Consider the following 19,344-nt stretch of genomic DNA (forward strand, 5'->3'; position numbering starts at 1 on the left):
TTTATGCAATTCAATGCATGCTTATCTACTAAAATTTTCATCCAGGATTAAATATCTCCTCTCCTTTTGTTTATGCATGCACTTAAAACCGCTAAGTAATTTTCAAAAAGCAAACAAACTGAAATTGCGGCCTTGTAAAGGACATAACAAAAGGTGAAAAGTTATGAAGTCAATTATGGAACTTAAGAATTAATGACAATAACCCAGTTAACTTAAACAAGCTTATTATTAATGAAATACCATGACATAAAAGAACTGTCGTTTGCTTTGACCCAGGAATTCAAATGATTCATTCTAACCTTACTGATGGACTTACAAACCCATATCTGAGTCCAAATAATAAACAGAGCAGTATTTGCTTATGTGCTCAAGTGTGAATGAGGCATATGGGCAACGTATTTACAACCATGGTTTAATGACTTAACAGTACTAATACCCTTTTATGTTAACATGAAAAGTTGTCAGTATGCTTTGAATAAATGAATAAATCAATGAAATAAATAAAGAAATCAATGAATGAGCGAACTGATGAAATAAAGAAATGCACGAATGAATCTTATTTATCAACATATCTTTCTTAACATGTTATGGGCATATTGAATGCCCATAATTTATTTATGTTTATAATTAAAGAGTATTTAAAGTGACTAGTTCACAGTTTGGCAAAGTTACAGTACAAACAAACCTTATAGATTTAAAGTGACTAGTTCACAGTTTGGCAAAGTGACAGTACAAACAAACCTCATAGATTTAAACAAATGCATGCAATTCAAACAAGCTAAATAACACACCTGACTATAAAAAATGTTTAAAGTATATGTTTATTTATTCATAAACCTTAATAAAAAATATAATAAAGCATTAAGTCTTGTAAATTTTTATGTTGATAATTTAGCCAAAATGTTTATAACCAGCATAGGGTTTAAACTATAAACCTTTAATGTTGTAATCTGGCGTATTGTACTGGCATCAAGTTATTTTTGGCTAATACATGTCTTAAAATATTATGTGAAAATATGCTTGTATGTATGTCTGTAATATCTTACGAAGAAAATTAAAAACATGTTTAAGAAAAAAAAAAAAAAAGATTTTTAAATGCAAAAAAAAAAGTTATCTTTGGACTTCTAGATGTCCATGGTAGGAAGGCATTTTTTTTATTTTATCTTTTTCCTTGTTAATAAAATTATTTAAAACTATGCAAAATATTAAGGTTTTGTTAGTAAATAAATTTCATTATATTTTTTGACAGAACAAAAATCAGTGAACAAGTGCCTTTAAACCGTATTAAGGCAACGGTAATTTCTGAAAATCCAATTACATGACACTTACATGTTGATACCTTGATACTGGGCATCAATAGCAGGTAGTGATACCCGGTCAGTGCACACCCGCCGTACATGCAGGCAGTCCTTGGTAACCATGGTTACTCCAACTCCAGCCACCAGTCAGTCAGTAATTCTGTCACTGGTCACTATAATCTAGCCACTCTGGAAAGTCACTGGTCAGTTGAAATTTGGCCACTGCTGACGGTCACTTAAATCTGGCAACTCTAGTCAGTGGTCAGTTGAAATTCTGCCACTGCAACAACTCGAGCAACTGGTCACTGCAACAATGACGACTGGACATGCTGGAATGGTATCAACACACTGCACCGGTGTTGTCAACAGCAAAATGCGAGAAAAACGGATATGTCCAACTGAGAAAAACACTCTAGATATCAGATTACAAACACTCTAGATTTAAAATCACACAAATAGAGTACATTTGTACTTGCTATCAAAGTCAGATTGAGGGGTCTCCTGATAAAGTGTTCTTTTTGGTCAAATTTGGGGCCAAAACTCAGCCCCCAAAATTACTGCCCACAAGTTCATTTAAAGGTTTCCACAAAAAATATTTAAAAAAAACACTGTATTATGTGAATTGGGAATAAGACATCAAACTGGGAATGGACATCAGTTTGGTGATTTTCTCAAACAAAACCATTCATTTCATGATCTGCACATATATTTGTAATATATTATCTATAATTTAAGCTTAATAAGAAATTTTTCATGACTTTGTCATTAACAGTGATTGAATTTGTATCATTTAAAGTGTATTTTTAAACCGTGTCCATGCGCGGCATGGACACAGTTTCATTTCATGAGATTTTTTTTTTAAATTAATAAAAAATCCAGTTTTGAAGTAAAATCAATTTAAATGATGCTATTATATATGCAAGTATATGTTTTAATTATAATTTGTAAAACTAGATAAATGCAACGTATAAAACTGCATATAATGCACTTTTGATAAAACTCAATTTATTCCCAAATTGATGTCTTATTTCCAATTCACATAATACAGTGTTATTACATGAATTTCAACATTTCATTTCCCTATCCAGTTCTATGGGTTAAACCTTGGTAAATATTTTCAAAACACTTATTCTCAATTTTAAAGTATTTGTAAGCAAAAAGAAACAAAACTTATTTTCCAATTAAAGTCCAAATCCATAGGGCCCCACCCCATTTTCAAAATAGTAAAACAAATCACTGGATACTAGTATGTTTTTGTACCTTTCTTTTATTATCACACACACATCCATGTTCCAGCGCCAAAATATTGTACCTGTTATAGAAAAGTTATCTAGTTACAGTCTTGCATTCAATTGTCATCAATCATCATCACAAAATGATGCATAATACAAATGACTATTCCTTATTCCTTATTGATCCATGCTCATTAACTCTGAATACGAAAAAGCAAAATTGGTAAGAATGGGTAATCCATATCTCTATTGTTTGAATATTGCATAAATCTATCACTCTGTAGATATTCGACTCACCTGCACATTCATGTTATTCTTGTCAACCATGGCAGGAAATTGGAAATCCCAGCTGATATGAACAGAAAACAATGGCAAACACTGCCAATACTAAATTACAAATCAATGGTATAGATCCCTGAACACTTGTCAGCAGAATTATGTCACAGGGATATGAAAACAGCTGACTGCGTCCAAATGGGAACTGTTAGATTAAACCTGAGTACAGATCAATATACCAATAATTGTACTTGCATCACGGCTCCAAAGATATCCCATTCATCCCACATGTACCTGCTTATGTGTCAATAACTCTTCACTGTGGTACCTGACCAGGTCTGTTCCTGGCGTATCTAGTCTACAAGTTCGTTAAACTGACCCATTCCCAAAGCAAAATGGTTTTAAAAAATCCCAATTTGAGAAAAAAAAATCTAATAAGTGTCTTATGATTTTATGATAAATATATCTCAATAGTATTTAAATAAAATCTCATTAAGTATATAATCATAATTTATATGATTTTGTTCTTATAATTTGAAGTAAATATAAAGAGTTATATTAAATTAGTTTTTCTCAAACTAATGGACTTTCGCGCGAAAAAATCACGATGCCAAAATTGCATTTTTCCCTAAATGTCCAGGAAAAGGCCTGTTGACTTATTGCTGATAGGATCAATAATTTGTTACTGTTGTACCTGACTAGCTTTCAGTTCCATGGCAGAACTAATCACAATCAGTCCATATCAGTAATCAATTATGTCTCCATTAAAACCAATTGGAATAGGTCATTAATCAATTATGACCGTAAATTTACTGAATAATCAATTATAAACAAACCGTAGGTTGGCAGATAAGTGGTCCGAGAGTTGTTTTATGTAGTGTTGTTTTTTTTACCATTTTGGGACTGGGCTGGGTCCCTATCAATTGGGAAATATGGCATCCTTTTTACTAAAATTGGGAAATCAATGTTGTTGATTTTATGATTACAAATGCTTAAAAATTGATAATTTAAGTGATTTCAATATTACATTTTCCAAGGTTCAACTTATACATGTAGAGCTGGATTTGGAGATGATTGACATGTTTAGATTTATTTAATAAATATTCTTTTTTTTTTTGAAACCTTCAATTGGGAACTTTTAGGTCCCATTTGGGAAAAATATATACTTTTTCCCATTGGGAATGGGTCCCCAAATTGGACCCAAATTTGAACGACAAAAAACACAGTGGTAGGCCATATGTCCTCAATGGTCTTTGAAGAATGTGACTGATCTCAATAACTGTAAAATCATTTATATTTGTCCGCATGAAATTTTTGTTATATACAAAAAATACTATATTGATGGGGACAGTGGTCTAGTGGTAAGATGCTGGTCTAGGGATCGAAAGGACCCTAGTTTGAATCCCGCCCAGGCCACTGGATTTTTCTGAGCAAAAAATTAATCCCACGCTTTCTCCTCTCCACCCAGGTGTATAAATGGGTACCTGTGAGGGAAATAAGCCAATGTGCCGTGGCTGCCTTGTGCGCCATATGTAAACGGACGACTTAGATCCCAGTGATCGGGGGGTTAATGTCGAAGTCGGCTGAAGATCTATATCGAAGCAGATTATAAACCGCACCTTTAACCTTTTACCATTAGTGGAAACATACAGTGTTTTTTTTCACCATTAGGGAATGGGGCCTGGTCCCTTTGGATTGGGAAATTTTGCAGCATTTCGACTTCAATTGGGAAATTAGTGTTGTTGTTGTTTTGGTAACATATACTTAAAAATTGAGAATTAAACTGTGTTCATTTATTAAGTTATATAGCTCGATGGAAGATGAACAAAATGTTGAAATCCCCCCAAAAAATTGAGGGGGGGGGGGGGGGTATATTAATTTTGGAATTTGTAGGTATCATCTGGGAATAATATATACCTTTGTCCATTGAGGAATGAGGCCAAATACTGGGGTGGTATTCCAGAAACATCTTAAGTAATTTCTTAAATATTTTCACTTAAGTTAAAAATTACAATGTTTTGTATTTCTTTACTCAATACAGACATGCATGTTTTTTTAGTATTCCTCAAATAACATTGACATAATGATGTTATTTTGATGTAATTTTTGATGCCTTACTATTGCAGTATGAAATGAAACACTTAAGAAAAATTCCCAATTTAAGGATATTTTTTTTTTTTAACTTAAGATGCTTCTGGAATACCACCCCTGGACCTGATTTTGAATAAAAAAAAACACAACACAATTAGGAAAATACTACAAATTTCCGAATTGCTGTCAAAAAAATTCCGAATTGAAGGTTTCTCAAAGAAAAAAAAAAAAAAAAAAAATTTAGTTAGTTTCCCTATGAAGCTCTATGGCTTGAATCTAGGTAAATATAATGATGACAACTTCACAGCATTTAGTTAGTTTCCCTATGAAGCTCTATGGCTTGAATCTAGGTAAATAAAATGATGACAACTTCACAGCATTTAGTTATCAATTTAAAAGTATTTGGGAGCAAAAAATCAAATACACCAATTCCCCAATATGAAGACTTCACGACGTGAATTTTTGCCAATTTCAGTTTTTTTCGCGCACAATTTTCCCAATTTGGGCTGGTACCAGTACTTTTCCCAATGGGGAAAAAACATCGCTGTAATTGGACAGCCTAAATAGATATGGTAGGTTGTTGTTGAGTCGTGGGAATAGAGATCACATGAAATCCCTTGATAGAACGTTTGCACATGATGCAGGTGTTACGGAATTTTTTTGACACAGTCCCCATTGTTGTACTCCTGCAATCATGGTTTGGAGGTCCTCCCCCCTAGAACATTTTGAAAATGAAACATAAAATCCTGCATTCTGGTGACTTGGTAACTGTATTTAGAGACTGAAGTTATAGAACATCTTTATATGAAATTTCATTTGCATTGACCATACTCAGTGACTGATCAACATGAATATGATATAACATACATGTATTCCCCACTTCCATTTTTCAAGAACCACCTTATTCGATCAGTCACAGATATACATTATTTTCAGGCTTTTTCCGCTCCATTTTGGGAAAACGCCACACTGGAATTTTGGGAATTTCGCGTCGTGAAAACCCCCATTTTGGGAAAAAAAATAATCGCAAAATTGGCTCAATTGGGAAAAATTGTCGCATGTAAATTATTTAAAACAGTGTTTCTTATATTTCAAAGAAGCCGTTAACTGGTAAATAACGACTATTTTGATAACTTATTATTAAAATTTTACAAAATATTATGAACGTGTGTGATTAGTGCAGGTTTTTTAATCTGAATTTGGGGAAAAGGCTTGGCCTTTTTGAGGTGAAAAAAAATCGCGGGAAGCGCCGGATTTTGAGGAAAAAAGGAAAGTCTGAATAATCATTAACATATTTTACAGTTCTTAAAACAAATTCAAGGCAATAGATAATTTAATTATGCAATACTTTCTATTTTCTACACCAGATCAGGTCAACTTATATATTTAAAGGGTAAAAAAAAAAAAAAAAAAAAAAAATTTTTTTTTTTTTTTTTGGAATTGGGAATTTTTTTTTCAATTGGGAAAAAAACAACCAGATTTGCATTGGGAATGGGGCCGAATTTCGGACCCGTGGCATAGGGCGGAAAAAGCCTGATTTTATACCGGGTTTAACCAGACACTAGTATGCGCGCACACACTTTGTTTATAAATGCAACAACAACTTTATAGAATGTAAAATCAACAATAAGAACGGTATAAAATATCATAATTTATCGGAATCTTGATAACATTGGTGTATTTTACCATTCAAAAGTTCTATCATTCATAAATCAAGCAAATTAAAAGGAAATATTTGACTTTTTTCTTCAAAACAATTGTTTGTCTGCTACTATGGATATTACCAGAGGCCAAGCATTGCTCTAAACATGCTATAATAGTGTATTGTACAACAAACACTGATTAACAAAACTGGGTCTTCTCTAATCTGCCTCAATACTAAACAAAAATCTAAATGGTATCACTGGTTACTTTATTGTTTTTAAACTATTTTTAACAAATTGGTTATCTGTTTCTAAAGGAATTTCAAAAACATTTTACAATTAAGGCTTCATTAAGACCCTATTACCACAAACTACTGGCCCTATGGTCTCAAAGTCATTAACAATGTATACCAGGACGTTGAAGAAAAAAGATGGACTTATTTGCCCATTATGCTCAAGATCTGTCACAGTTAATGAACATAAAACGTTAACGTCCATCTGATCATATGTTATATTGTTTAAAATTCACTTTAACAACTGTTAAAGTGTAGGACATATTTCCTAGTGTCAAGTTTGATATAATTAAAACATTGTGGAAAGTTCTGTATTTGGAGCAGAACATATGCCATTAAGTGATGGTAAACTACACAAAAGCTACATTGCTTTGTAGAAATGATTTATTTTCTTGCCATACACCAAAAGATTATCCTGTCTTGAGCAATGCTGATATTTTATTTGCTGGAAACCCTTTAGGTGATCCGAAAATGGTTGGGGATATAACAAAAAGACAAACCAGTCCAGGGCCGAATCAAGAGAGGACATAACTGGGGAGGGGGAGGGGGCACACAATTTGCGGGGGGGATGGAGGCAGCAAGAAGTCAGTGTACAATGAACTGTCATAATAAACTCATATATTAATACGTTTACACTTAATATAGGTGATTTCAACATAAAGAAGTAAATATAAAACGCTGTGTGTTAAAGATGTTTAAAGATTTTTATTTAAAATTGTAAATTTAAAACAGTACAACAAGTACCAAATACACTGTTGCTCCAATTGGTAGGGGGCTGGCAGCTTTAACCACACTGGAGTTGGTAGGTGGACTCTTACAGCCTTACAGTCATCTTCATGGTGAGTTCTGAAAATAAAAAAGAGAGAGTATTTAGAAATGTGAAATTCAGTTGAAAAATTAACTATGCAAACATTTTATTTCAAAATATACATAAATACTGTTAGTCTGATCAATATCTCAATAACCAATATTTTATCAGAGCGTGATAAAATGTTAATATTATTAGTTAAAAATGCAAAAGCAGAAAAAAAGTGCACAAAACGTTTGAAAAAGTTCAATAATTTTAATAAGACGTATATCTAAAAAGTGTATATAGAGCAGATCAGGCATATATGTATGTGCTTTATTTGTAATATATTACTAGCAGTATAAATACATTTTTTAATAAATTTAAAGTGATATTATGGGTATTTTTCACTGTTGAATTGAGCTGAAAAGAATTAACAGGTAAAAAGAGTTAGTTAAAATGTGGTTACTGACCAATTATCTGCAACTCATTTTGCTACCAGTTGTTTACAAAAATATAATATTATATTCAATATTCTTACAAGACTCACCCAGTCCTCTTAGCCGAAATGATCTGTAAAAACAAAATTGTGTCTTTGTGTCGTATGAACAAATCTGCACTAAAACTAAATTTAGGTTCACATCGTACATTCATGATCAGTTTTCAAACGAAAGTACGGTTGATATTCAAATGCATTATGTTTCTCTTTCCGGGATATTGTTTTAGTATGTTGATGCTGCATTAACAAATATAAGTGTATATGAAGTGAAACCAACAAAAATAAACAACGGTTGCAATAGACACCTATAAACTGCTAGAAGCCCATTATATCACTTTAAACTCAATTTTTCTTTGTTCTTTCATTATTTTAGAGTTTAACATATAACATACTGACTTAACTTAGCGCAATAAACAGGTTATAATACAAAATTATTATTTTTAAATAAATTCTTACCTTAGACTAAACAACTTTGGCTCAGAGTCTGATTCTGTGTTTTTTGTTTTTTTGGATGGACCAACAAATTGATCCAGCGGGCTTCATTTTTAAGAAGACAGTGCCATGAAATGCTGTTTTATATAACGCAAGAAACGTCTCCTTATTTATCGTTCCCAGGGTTATGACATCTGTCAACACATTGTTAATTGGTATAATTGCCATCAACACAATGTAGGAGGTCATCCAGACACTTATTTAATGTTATGCAGACATTTAAGATCTACTGCTGAAAAGAGCGCATATATTACAAGTTTAAGAGATTGTTGCTACGGTGATAATGAAGTGCTAAGGTACAACAGGTGCCCCCCCCCCTCCCCTGTGGATAATAGACAGTTTGGTTGGTAGGGGCACCCCTCTGTCGGAAATCGGGGAAAATCTGAACCAAGTTGGTTGCACAAAAAAACACTTACACAAAAAAAGAAGGCTTTAGTGGCTGGGGGGGGGGGGGGCAAGTGCCCCTCTTGCCCCCACACACATCCCGGTAATTCCATGCCTGCAGTTTGTAGAAAATGCTGTGCACCATGTGTAATGGTTATAAATCGTTGTTTAATGCAAAATTATTAACCAGTGACTCATTAGTCTTTGGAAATAGTCGCCAGGGTGTCCTTTGCTTTAAGCCATTTTCGGAAGCTGGCATAACATTCTGTTAATATTAATCACCTAAAATGTACTTTTTGCATAAAATTATTTAGTCAAGTTAATCAAATTGTTTTTCCAGCCATTTAGCTGATTGTCGAAAAAGGTTATTGCACTGGGATTTCAACCCACAATAAGAAGGCTTCATCATTATGTAATGATATCTATAACAGTTACAGCTTTAACAGACTTGTCAAAAAATCCAAAGGTCAAGAAGAACCTTTATCTTCAAGATGGCATTTTGACACTATCAAGTAACTATCAACACAATCAGTTATTTTGTTGTTTACAGACAGTACTATCCGAAAAAGCAACAAATTATTAAGAGCAGACAATATAAAGGTTAATACTTTGTTTATAATGATTCATGGTCATATATTAAAAACATTTGTGATGTAATTTCATTACGAAGATTATCCAGGACTCAAGAGGAATATAGCATTAATTAAAGGGGCCTTTTCACAGATTTTGGAATTTTTAAAATTATTCATTAAATGCTTTATATTGATAAATGTAAACATTGGATCATAAAAGCTCCAGTAAAAAATCAAGAAAAAAATTTAAAAAAGGAAAAGAACATTGCCCGGAGCAGGTTTCGAACCAGTGACCCCTGGAGTCCTGCCAGAGTCCTGAAGTAAAAACGCTTTAGCCTACTGAGCTATTCCGCCGAGTACACATTCTTGACGTATTTTATACCTTATATAAGCAATCTTCGTAGTTTCACAAAATTTAACGACAAAAACAGAACTCTCCAAATTATTCAATTGTTTCGCGTTGCAACGCTTTATAATTTTTAGGTTTTAAAATCGTCAAAAGATGCATATAATGGCTATATTAGAGCATGGTTAATGTTCAGTATTACTGTTTCCTCACAAATATCATAACTAAAACGAAAACTTACGAATCTGAAACAACTTTTTTCAATTTTGTCAATTTACCAAAGCGTGAAAAGATCCCTTTAAGTGTGTGCATTTGTGCGAATGTGCTTAGAAGTGTAAATAGATAAATTTAGGAATGTACGACTGAATTTACCACTACATTTGTCACAACCTTGTGTCCTCCTTAATTTTCTTCGTATAATGAACATTTGATTTCACCTTTGTATAAGGACACGCGTTTATTTTCCAATTACCGTCTGTTTTCATGGCAAAGCCTTGAACAAGGGAAGTAATTGTGCAATTTGTGCTCCAGTCACAAAAAGATACCATAATCCGTTAAAAATATATTTATTTTTAAAGTTTGTGAACATACCTCGAATGAAATAATTGGTTGATTTATGTTTTTAAGGGACGTGCTCACACTTTTGCAAAGGCAATTAAAACATAGACTAAAAAATAAGTAATGCCATAAATTCAAAAAAGGAAATAATTAATCGAAATCGTAGAAAATATCAGGCCTTTGTAACGTTTTTCATCAATAATTAAGCAAAATACTACGTTCAGATTCATTATGTTTTTTATGTGCACAGCCTGCTTACCCGATGAGATCTAATTGAAGTTTATACTTTTTAACGTTTTCGAGGTATGCCGCTGACAAAAAATCCGTTGTCCGGACGACGTCCTAACGGACAACTAGAAACCAGTATACCCTCCCCCTTAAAACTTCGTCGTGCGGGGGTAAAAAAATTCGGCCAGAAAGTCCACATGTTGGTGTTTTTCTGAAAGGTTTCATCTTTCTAGCAGCAATACTTTTCTAGTAATGCACGACACACGAACTCGAGGAACGGAATGTTATATTTAAAATGATGTTACCCATGGGTAAAGTAGGACGCTTTACAATACAAGGTAGATTTTTAGGCGCGAATAAATTATCAACAAAACATGTGCCAATAGGATCCGGATGCCCCCACACATCACTTTTGCCGCAAAACTTCACTTGACTCAAACACAAGCATTTTATGGCAAATTTGACGGTTGCTCTCTAAGTGGGACCTTGAAGTATGTCGTACATGTAATAAGAAAGGGTTCTACAAGAGACACTCAGTCTCTTTATGGTGGTAAGGTAAGTTATTTAAAATTGCACACTGAATGGCATAGCTGTAGTCCGGACAAACTGATTTTTGGCAAATTTTGACATTTGAACTCAATTTATGAACATAATCATTGAGGTAATGAGACAGGTGTTACACACGACATGGCGTCTCCTTATTGTGGTCAATAGAAGCAAGTTATTTTTAAATAGTTATTACTAGTATGACCATTGAGATAGGGAGACGAATCGTCGTCTGATTATGATTTGCATTCGTGTAAATATATTTTAGATTTCATTAATATATGACACAATTATGACTGACACGGAATCGTGTGCAAGGCAGATAGACGGACAGTGTGACTGCTTATTGCCTATTCCTTCAAAGGGGGTATACACACAGGCGTCCCCGCTCTACGGAATTGTTATCAGCGCTCATTGAAGCCTTGCAGTGAGCAGACTGTGGGGCATGCTCCGAGTTTCCGTTCCACACTATAATGCCTGAATAGAAGCAGTAACGAGTGCTGGTACACATTTGCTTCGCATGACAAATGTGAGCTTTTGTGAGATTGACCTGTCGTTCTAGTGATGATAAACAGGACAAGTGTCAAGGGGTTCGGTACATCAATCAGGTTGACCATAATCCTGTGCATTAATTATCGCCAGTTCTGCTAACGTCCGGCGTTATTGCAGTGTCTGCAGGTCGTTAATCGTATGGTTGTCTTTGCTCGTTATATGCCTTGCCTCACGGCTCTGATGTTTGATGTTTGTAATACAATTCATACGGGTGGCATGCTGTTCTGGTACATTATATGACAAAAAACAACATACATACATTTATAAGAACCTCGTTCTATGAAAACTTAGTTTATTTCAAGTTTGAACAGTGTCGTTCCAGACTAGACTGTGCAGTGCGCACACGTTATTAAGAGACGACACTTTCTGGCTTAACTGGATTTCCGTTTAGAAAATACTTTTCTTTCTTTAAAGCTGACATTGTCGCCCCTGATTAGTTTGTTCGGACTCCACAGACTAACTATGGATGTCATTTTACGCACATGCATTAAGCAAAGCATTCTCAAGAATTTATAATACTCTGATCCCTACTTTGGAGAGTTCATTAGGAAGACCAAAATGACATTGAGTACTGGTTCTACCCAGGAAAATTGGCCTCGAAGACGTTTAACGAGCATAAGGCTAGATTGGTCACTGTCTGCTCGGGTACTACTAACATGTACCCCGGGTACGCTTAAGTATACTTACATGTACCCCGGGTACGGTAAACATACTTAAACGTACGCGGTCGATATTAAACTGTACTCGAGTTGTATTCCCGCCCAAAATCCGCTGTCGTAAAATGCGCTACATATTACCGTAAAACGATATTGTTTATCTTAAACAAACTTCTCTTTTAACAAAACTGCATCAACAAGCTTTTTGAGTATGAGTTTCGATAATATAGAGGCCATTAAACATAAAATTTGACATAAATGTCAACATAATTATTTTTTTAAGCCGACAACGACGGAGTTAGCGTTAAAATTAGTATATTTGCGTTATCCGGGGTACATGTAAGTATACTTAAGAGTACACGGGGTGCATGTAAGTAGTACCCGAGCCGACAATGACCAATCGAGCTTAAATAAGGCTGTATTTTTTTTTGCTGCAATCGAGTTAAAATATCGTTAAACTAATAGTATCCCCTTCACTGTGAGCGAGTATTGCTTGATTTCAGGTTAATTTCGATGCGCCTTTTTAATTGTTTGCTTTGTTCCAAGATGGTGACCGGCTTTTCATTGTGACTTCTGTTTTGTATGTGTTGCCCTGTATTTTAGGACCCATCTGTCTGATAATTTGTTTAAGTCACGCGCTGTTTGAAAAGATTATTTCTATTTTCTTAACCTTTTGAATGGGAACAATCTGTTGATTATGTTTTGAACGATTGAGTATCAAAGGTTTCAATAGGGGTTTGAGTTTTTATTTCACCAAAGTTTATTTGGGTAGTTTCGGGTGTTATGTTTGGTTCTAGATACGTGTCATGCATGCGCAGTAATACCGCTTCCGGTTAAACAACTGTTAATTTTGTAAACATTCACTTAACTTTGCCAGTCACTGGCAATAAGAAAACATATCTTATGCGATGTTTAAAAACTTAAAAAAGAAATTAGAGCAAGGCGTGAGTCAATCGCCGCTCAAAGGAGCTCTTACGTCTGCTTCCAGAGTAAGCGTTGCAGTGATTTAGTGGGTGGGGTATCGTTTTGGACGCAACTGTACCGATTTTCGGAGCACGTCCATCCGAATTGTGCACTTCATTATTGTCTATAATATATTCATCAAAGCATGTCAGAGAACTCTGATAAAGACAGAATTTCGAAAATATTTTAGTGTGTTGTCAGACATGTGTTCTCATGTTGATTAATTTGAAGTATATCAACTGAAGTGATTTCTTTACTCTATTCCTTAGAGATTGCTAGTAACTAAGGGTTAATAACAGTGAACAATAACTGATAAACAATTAACGTGAATAGAAACAAGATGAGTGATTCCGCAAACTATAATAATCAAGAACTATGTAATTAGACGTCTATTCTCATTGAATCCCAGCCAGAAAGAGAGAGATTCCCGGATTAATGTGCTGCAATATTACACACCCGTAATAATCGCTCACGGTTACATTCTACCAAACCCATAAATCACAACACTCCTCCCCACTTTAACTAAAAAGTTTCCAGCCAGAGGTGGGGTAGGGTGACTAATAGCCTTTTCATAGTTTGTTGAGCAACAAAGCCCTAACAAATGTCATGAATCTTTCCGGGGAAACATATTTTCATTAGTGAACAAAGAAGCCCAACTAATTCGTCTCTGGAGCAACTTTTAGTTGAACAAAGAAGCCAAACAACTTCTTGCTCCCTCCAATGCACCAATGCTATTTGTTGGACAATAAAGCCCATACAAATGCTCCTGCATTAGCTGAATAATTTTCCTCTCATTGAGCAAAGAAGCCCTAAAACAGAGAAAATTAACAGCATTAGATATTGTGCCTACACAAAGTGCATCTGTACTTGTCTATGTCCAGTGCGTCAGTCGGTGAAACATTCACACAAGAACCATGATACCAGGTGACCCGATGAAGGAATGACATGATGGAGTTCAATAACCGTCGCTTTAGGGATCTCCGGAATAACCAATTCCTAATCACCTGAGCCCTCCTTCGACTTGAACGCGTACACCAGTCTTAAACATTCGTTGTTGATCCAGAAAACTTCACCTCTGGACTTGCAATCAACAACTGCCCTTCATCTTCCTCTTGAGCCTTTTCCAACTCTTCTTAGGAAAAACCCCAGCACTGCGACTTGCCACTGTCTGTTACATCTGACACAAACACATTACATGCTCCAGCGTCTTCACAAACGAGTGAACGACTTAAAATAGGGTCCATTTTTCAATGAACCCTCCACTTTGACAGTATACACTCTGTTGTAATCCAGTTGTCCGGGGCAAGTAAGCCCTCTATTCCAACTGGTATCACCATGACCTAGAGTATGGCAGACCGAACAAGAAAGCCCTTTTGTCTGACCAGACTACGTTGATGGTCCCGTTGCCTGTTTCCCACCAGGATCCCAGACAAAGATGACATCCATGGATAATGGACATCTACTGCCATCAGCGAGTAAAGGAAACCCACCTGATGCATCCTTGGACTCCGGGAGTAAAGGAAACCCTCCAGAGGAACGGTCCAACTCAGGGAGTAAGGTAAACCCACCTGATTGCAGCCTATCGCCACTTTGAATGTTCCCTGACAGCGTATACCAACAATCCTCCACAATGGGTAGTGGAAAGGTATCCTTCACAGTCACATTGTTCAACGCACAACGGTCAATACACCAGCGGTCTGTACCCTCGCGCTTCCTTATCAGAACTGGTTCTGACACCCATTCGCTTGTCGACTCTGTTACAACACCAGCATCTAGTATTCTTTCCAGGTGCTCTTCTTCCCCAGCCAAGCAAGCAGGAGTCCTTCGAATCCTGGGCTTAACTGGTTTGGCACTTCCTGTGTAAATTGAGTGTTCAATGTCAGAGAAATTTCCAAGGTAATGCTCATCCTGGGTACAATCATCCTGAAAATCACAATGTTCGTCATTCATACCAACAATTGACTGTAAATACTCTTCCTGTAAAGTGATAGCTATCTCCACATTTTCGCTGTCAAACTGGTAACGACGCAATTCACCTTCACTGATTGTAGAACATATTACATCAGTAGCCTGTTCACAACTATAACCATCTTTCTTTGAAAGCTTCTGTTTGACATCCAGAACTGGACTTAAAATCTCAGGAACTAAATTCACTTGAGGAGAGCAATAAGCCACTTCTTCAAGAGATTCTTCCTTATTATTGTCCACCAGAACTTCAATAGAAATCTCAGGGCCCGAATGCACTTGAGGAGAGCAATAAGCCCCTTCCTCAAGACATTTTTCCTTATTATTTCCAATCAACACTGGAGAAGAGAAACCCACATCCGGAACTAGATAAGAGAACTCAGGAACCGAATGCACTTGAGGAGGACTATAAGCCCCTACCTCAAGACATTCTTCCTTATGATTGCCAATCACCTCTGGAGAAGGGCCACACACATCCGGAACTGGATTAGAAAACTCAGGAACCAAATGCACTTGAGGAGGACTATAAGCCCCTACCTCAAGACATTCTTCCTTATTCTTGCTCGACACTAGAGAAACCCTACAAACAGAGAATACGCTGGTGTGTTGACCCTTTACTTTCTTGGGCGGACTGGTTCGACCAATGTCATCTGCTCTTCTTGAGTTTAAAGGACTCTGGCCTTTTCCTGACTCTCGCCCCTTCTTTATCTTATCGTCTTGTTGCGTTTGACAATCCTTCCGAAAATGGCCAACCTCACCGCATTTGTAACACCTTTTGTCTGACCCAGGTCGACTTGGCTGCGAACATGTCAGCACTGTTGATGTTAAACATTCGACCATCCTCTCCAGTCGTTGTAACCTGTCTTCTTCCCCTGACACTGCCTTCACTGCATACGAATCGGACATTCCGGTACCATCCACCGCCTGTGTAACATATTGATGATGTCGTACAAGGTCAATGGCCTTTTTCATCGAATGAGGACGCCGTAAAGCAAGCATGCTTCCCTGCCTCCTTGTCCACACAGCCCTGGCAAAACTTTGAAATGGCCTCCTGCATGCTATGCTTTTCTGGCAGTTTTCGGAAAGCTGGTATTGCCAAGGTCAGCACTCTGTCAGCCCAATCCTCCAAGGACTCTCCGGCATTCTGTGTGGCCTGCTGGAACTTGACTCTGGCAGTTTCCGACAGCTCTTTGGCACCAAAACGAGCCTCCATTTTCCTCATGATTTCGGAAAAGGAAAACATATCACCCATCTGTGTCGTGATAGTGAAAAAATCCAGTGCCTTTCCTTCAAGACACCAATTTAGGTAGTCTCTACACTCACTATCAGTCCATGAGTTGACACTTCTGTCGTGTGAAAGCCAATAAGACTTTCCATCATACATTAAGTTCTTGGGGAGCTTATCTGGATTTCCCCTTTTCTCTTCTCTTCCCCTCAGTGTCCGATACTTTTCATCGGAGTCCGAGTCACTATCGGAGTAATAAAACTTGGACCTGCGATGGTGACCACTATGATGATCATGGCGCCGTCTGTAGTGATCCCTGTCACTCTCTCTGTCCCGCGACCCATGTCGACGTCTTCCACCGGATGACCTCCTCCGGTAGTCTTCTGGCGAGCGATCATGCGAACTACTCCGCTTCCTGTAATGGTATTCATGTTTACCATCGCGACTTCTAGATGGAGACTGGTAAGACCTTCTTGGGGAGTAGCTCCTGTCCCGCGAGAAGTGACGCCTTTCTAGACTATCGCGGCCCTCCTCTCTAGCTCTTGAACGGCGGTTGCAACTTTTTCTATCCCTGGCAACTGAACTCTCTAGTTTAGTAGTTTCCTCTTTCTTAGGATATCCAACTGCTGCTGGATCCATCGGGAATGGATGGGACAAAGTGAAGCCCGCAATCCTTTCCTCATCGTCTGCCTCGTCTTCACTCAACATATTCATGTCAAGATAACCATGTTTCTGCTGTTTCTGGACAATGTTCCATGCCTGCCTTTCAGACACACCCGGCAAAGACATCAATCCTTTCACATCAGCATATTTTACGCGTACTGACATGTTAGAATAACCCGGTATTAAATTAGATTTATAATACACTCATCAATCCCACTCAATACCCATTTAATCCTTCTAATTATAACACCCTTAACCGTTATTCTAGATTTTAACTCAAATGACACAAACAGTAAACAATATCTATGGCCCACTATACAAAGGTACACAGTATTTATGACCCTCATAGCCCACCATACAAAATAACCCAGTACACCATTAACATGTACACATAAAATATGACACTATGGCCCACCATAGATTCCCCAATATTACACTATTGGTACCACATAGAATTGTTTACATGAGTTTAGACACTAACAGCCCACCATAGAAACCAGTGCAAATGTCAACAACAAGGGTTAACAATTGGAACAAGTCAACAGATGTACCTGAAAACTTTGAATTTCAATAATCATGCAATTAAATTAAATTGTGAGTAAGCATGCACGTTAAAACTTAGAGCACGATTAATCACGCCAACAAAACCAGTCATGCGGGTTTTACTTACCCCAAACCCACAACTACTTAACAAGGGCGTTTAGACCCTTCCTGTGCATTAATGTACCAAATGCACAGAAAACCCTGATTGCAAAACCGCAAACAGAACAGGTAAACAATAAACAGTCTTACCTACCACAGCGCCTGAAAATCAAATCAATTAGCACAACACGCTGTTGCACTTTAATGAAATGAACGTCACTGTCCCTTTTCAGTCCGTCAATGACAAGTTCAGATGCCATCAAATGAACAATTCCAATATTACACTCAAAATGTTTTAATTAATGAGAAATAATATTAACCGCACCCGTAAAATTAAGGATTTGACTTTGCTATGAAAAATACCCCAAATTTACTGTATGCTAACCCACTGTAAGTATTCACTTAATAACCCTCTTTCTCCCCAATCAATGTGTTTAAGTCTTGACACGCCCCAAAATTAGGAATCACCTGACCCGTAACTTGTGCAAATTCCACACCCTTACCCGTCAGTAACCTGTGATCCCAATTTTATCCAATCCAAGAGCCTTAAACCCACACTGAATGGTTCAATCTATACCTTACAGTGAAACCCAAACAAACTTTGCAAACCTTTCTGTTGAGATGCTGCCATCTTCAATCTCTGCCAGATTCTGCCTGCGTCCCCTGGATGTCGTCAAGTTATTGGACAAAGAAGCCCACAATAACAAGCACACAACTATCGAGCAAGGAAGCCCTGAACACAGTCACAGATGTCGAGCAAAGAAGCCCTGAACACCAGCACTTTCACAGATTGCAAAGTTCGTTTGCCGGCTAAATACACTAGCCGCAAGATCCTGAACTCAATGAGAAATGTCCTAACTTTTGAAAATTAACACGAATTTTTTCTTTGAATTTGTTGTTCTTTTTCCTCGTCGCCAATGAAGTGATTTCTTTACTCTATTCCTTAGAGATTGCTAGTAACTAAGGGTTAATAACAGTGAACAATAACTGATAAACAATTAAAGCGGGTGTATACGATTTTGTCAAATATTTATGAATTTATATAAAATGTGTACACAACTTATTATATATATATTTCAATATAAATTAAAATAAAAGTTAAGAAGAACATGTGTCGACAAATGCGAAATAAGCCAAATATTTAATTCTGAAATTGAAAACGGCTGTACAGCCGAATTCGCCAGCATGTATACCATACATGTACGATGTGAATCTAAACTTAGTTTAACGGTTTATTTGAATTCCTGCAACGATATCTATTCATACGACACACGAACTCCGATCCTAATACAAAGACGAATGCTTCGGTTATTGTAGGAAAATATGTACGTCACAATCGGCTCGGGCGCTAATTTGTCTTTGCTGCATTTTATGAAATTCGGCTTAAATGTATAATTTCTCTTGCCTATTTTGTGTTATTGTAACATATTTTA

The 19,344-nt window shown here is 36.5% G+C and overlaps 2 protein-coding genes across 14 annotated transcripts in view; one reads left to right on the forward strand and one right to left on the reverse strand.

Annotated features, from left to right (window-relative positions):
* Nucleotides 1-7,638, reverse strand: part of LOC127863335 (serine/threonine-protein kinase Nek10-like) — a 33,765-nt gene extending 26,127 nt beyond the window's left edge. Inside the window, exons 1-2 of the mRNA XM_052402761.1 lie at nucleotides 7,578-7,638; nucleotides 1,330-1,603 (exon numbers count right to left, since the gene is read on the reverse strand). Coding sequence (XP_052258721.1) covers nucleotides 1,330-1,421 — 92 coding nt within the window. The 5' untranslated portion in view covers nucleotides 1,422-1,603; nucleotides 7,578-7,638. The remainder of the gene's footprint in view (nucleotides 1-1,329; nucleotides 1,604-7,577) is intronic.
* A 5,622-nt stretch (nucleotides 7,639-13,260) lies between these two features.
* LOC127863353 (golgin subfamily A member 4-like) overlaps nucleotides 13,261-19,344 on the forward strand; it is a 61,682-nt gene continuing 55,598 nt past the window's right edge. For all 13 annotated transcript variants that reach the window (XM_052402803.1, XM_052402869.1, XM_052402814.1 and 10 more), the window contains exon 1: nucleotides 13,261-13,442. In XM_052402803.1, the coding sequence (XP_052258763.1) occupies nucleotides 13,362-13,442 (81 nt within the window). In that variant the 5' untranslated portion in view covers nucleotides 13,261-13,361. The remainder of the gene's footprint in view (nucleotides 13,443-19,344) is intronic.

The sequence above is a fragment of the Dreissena polymorpha genome, chromosome 1, assembly GCF_020536995.1.
Source record: "Dreissena polymorpha isolate Duluth1 chromosome 1, UMN_Dpol_1.0, whole genome shotgun sequence".
Classification (NCBI taxonomy): domain Eukaryota; kingdom Metazoa; phylum Mollusca; class Bivalvia; order Myida; family Dreissenidae; genus Dreissena; species Dreissena polymorpha.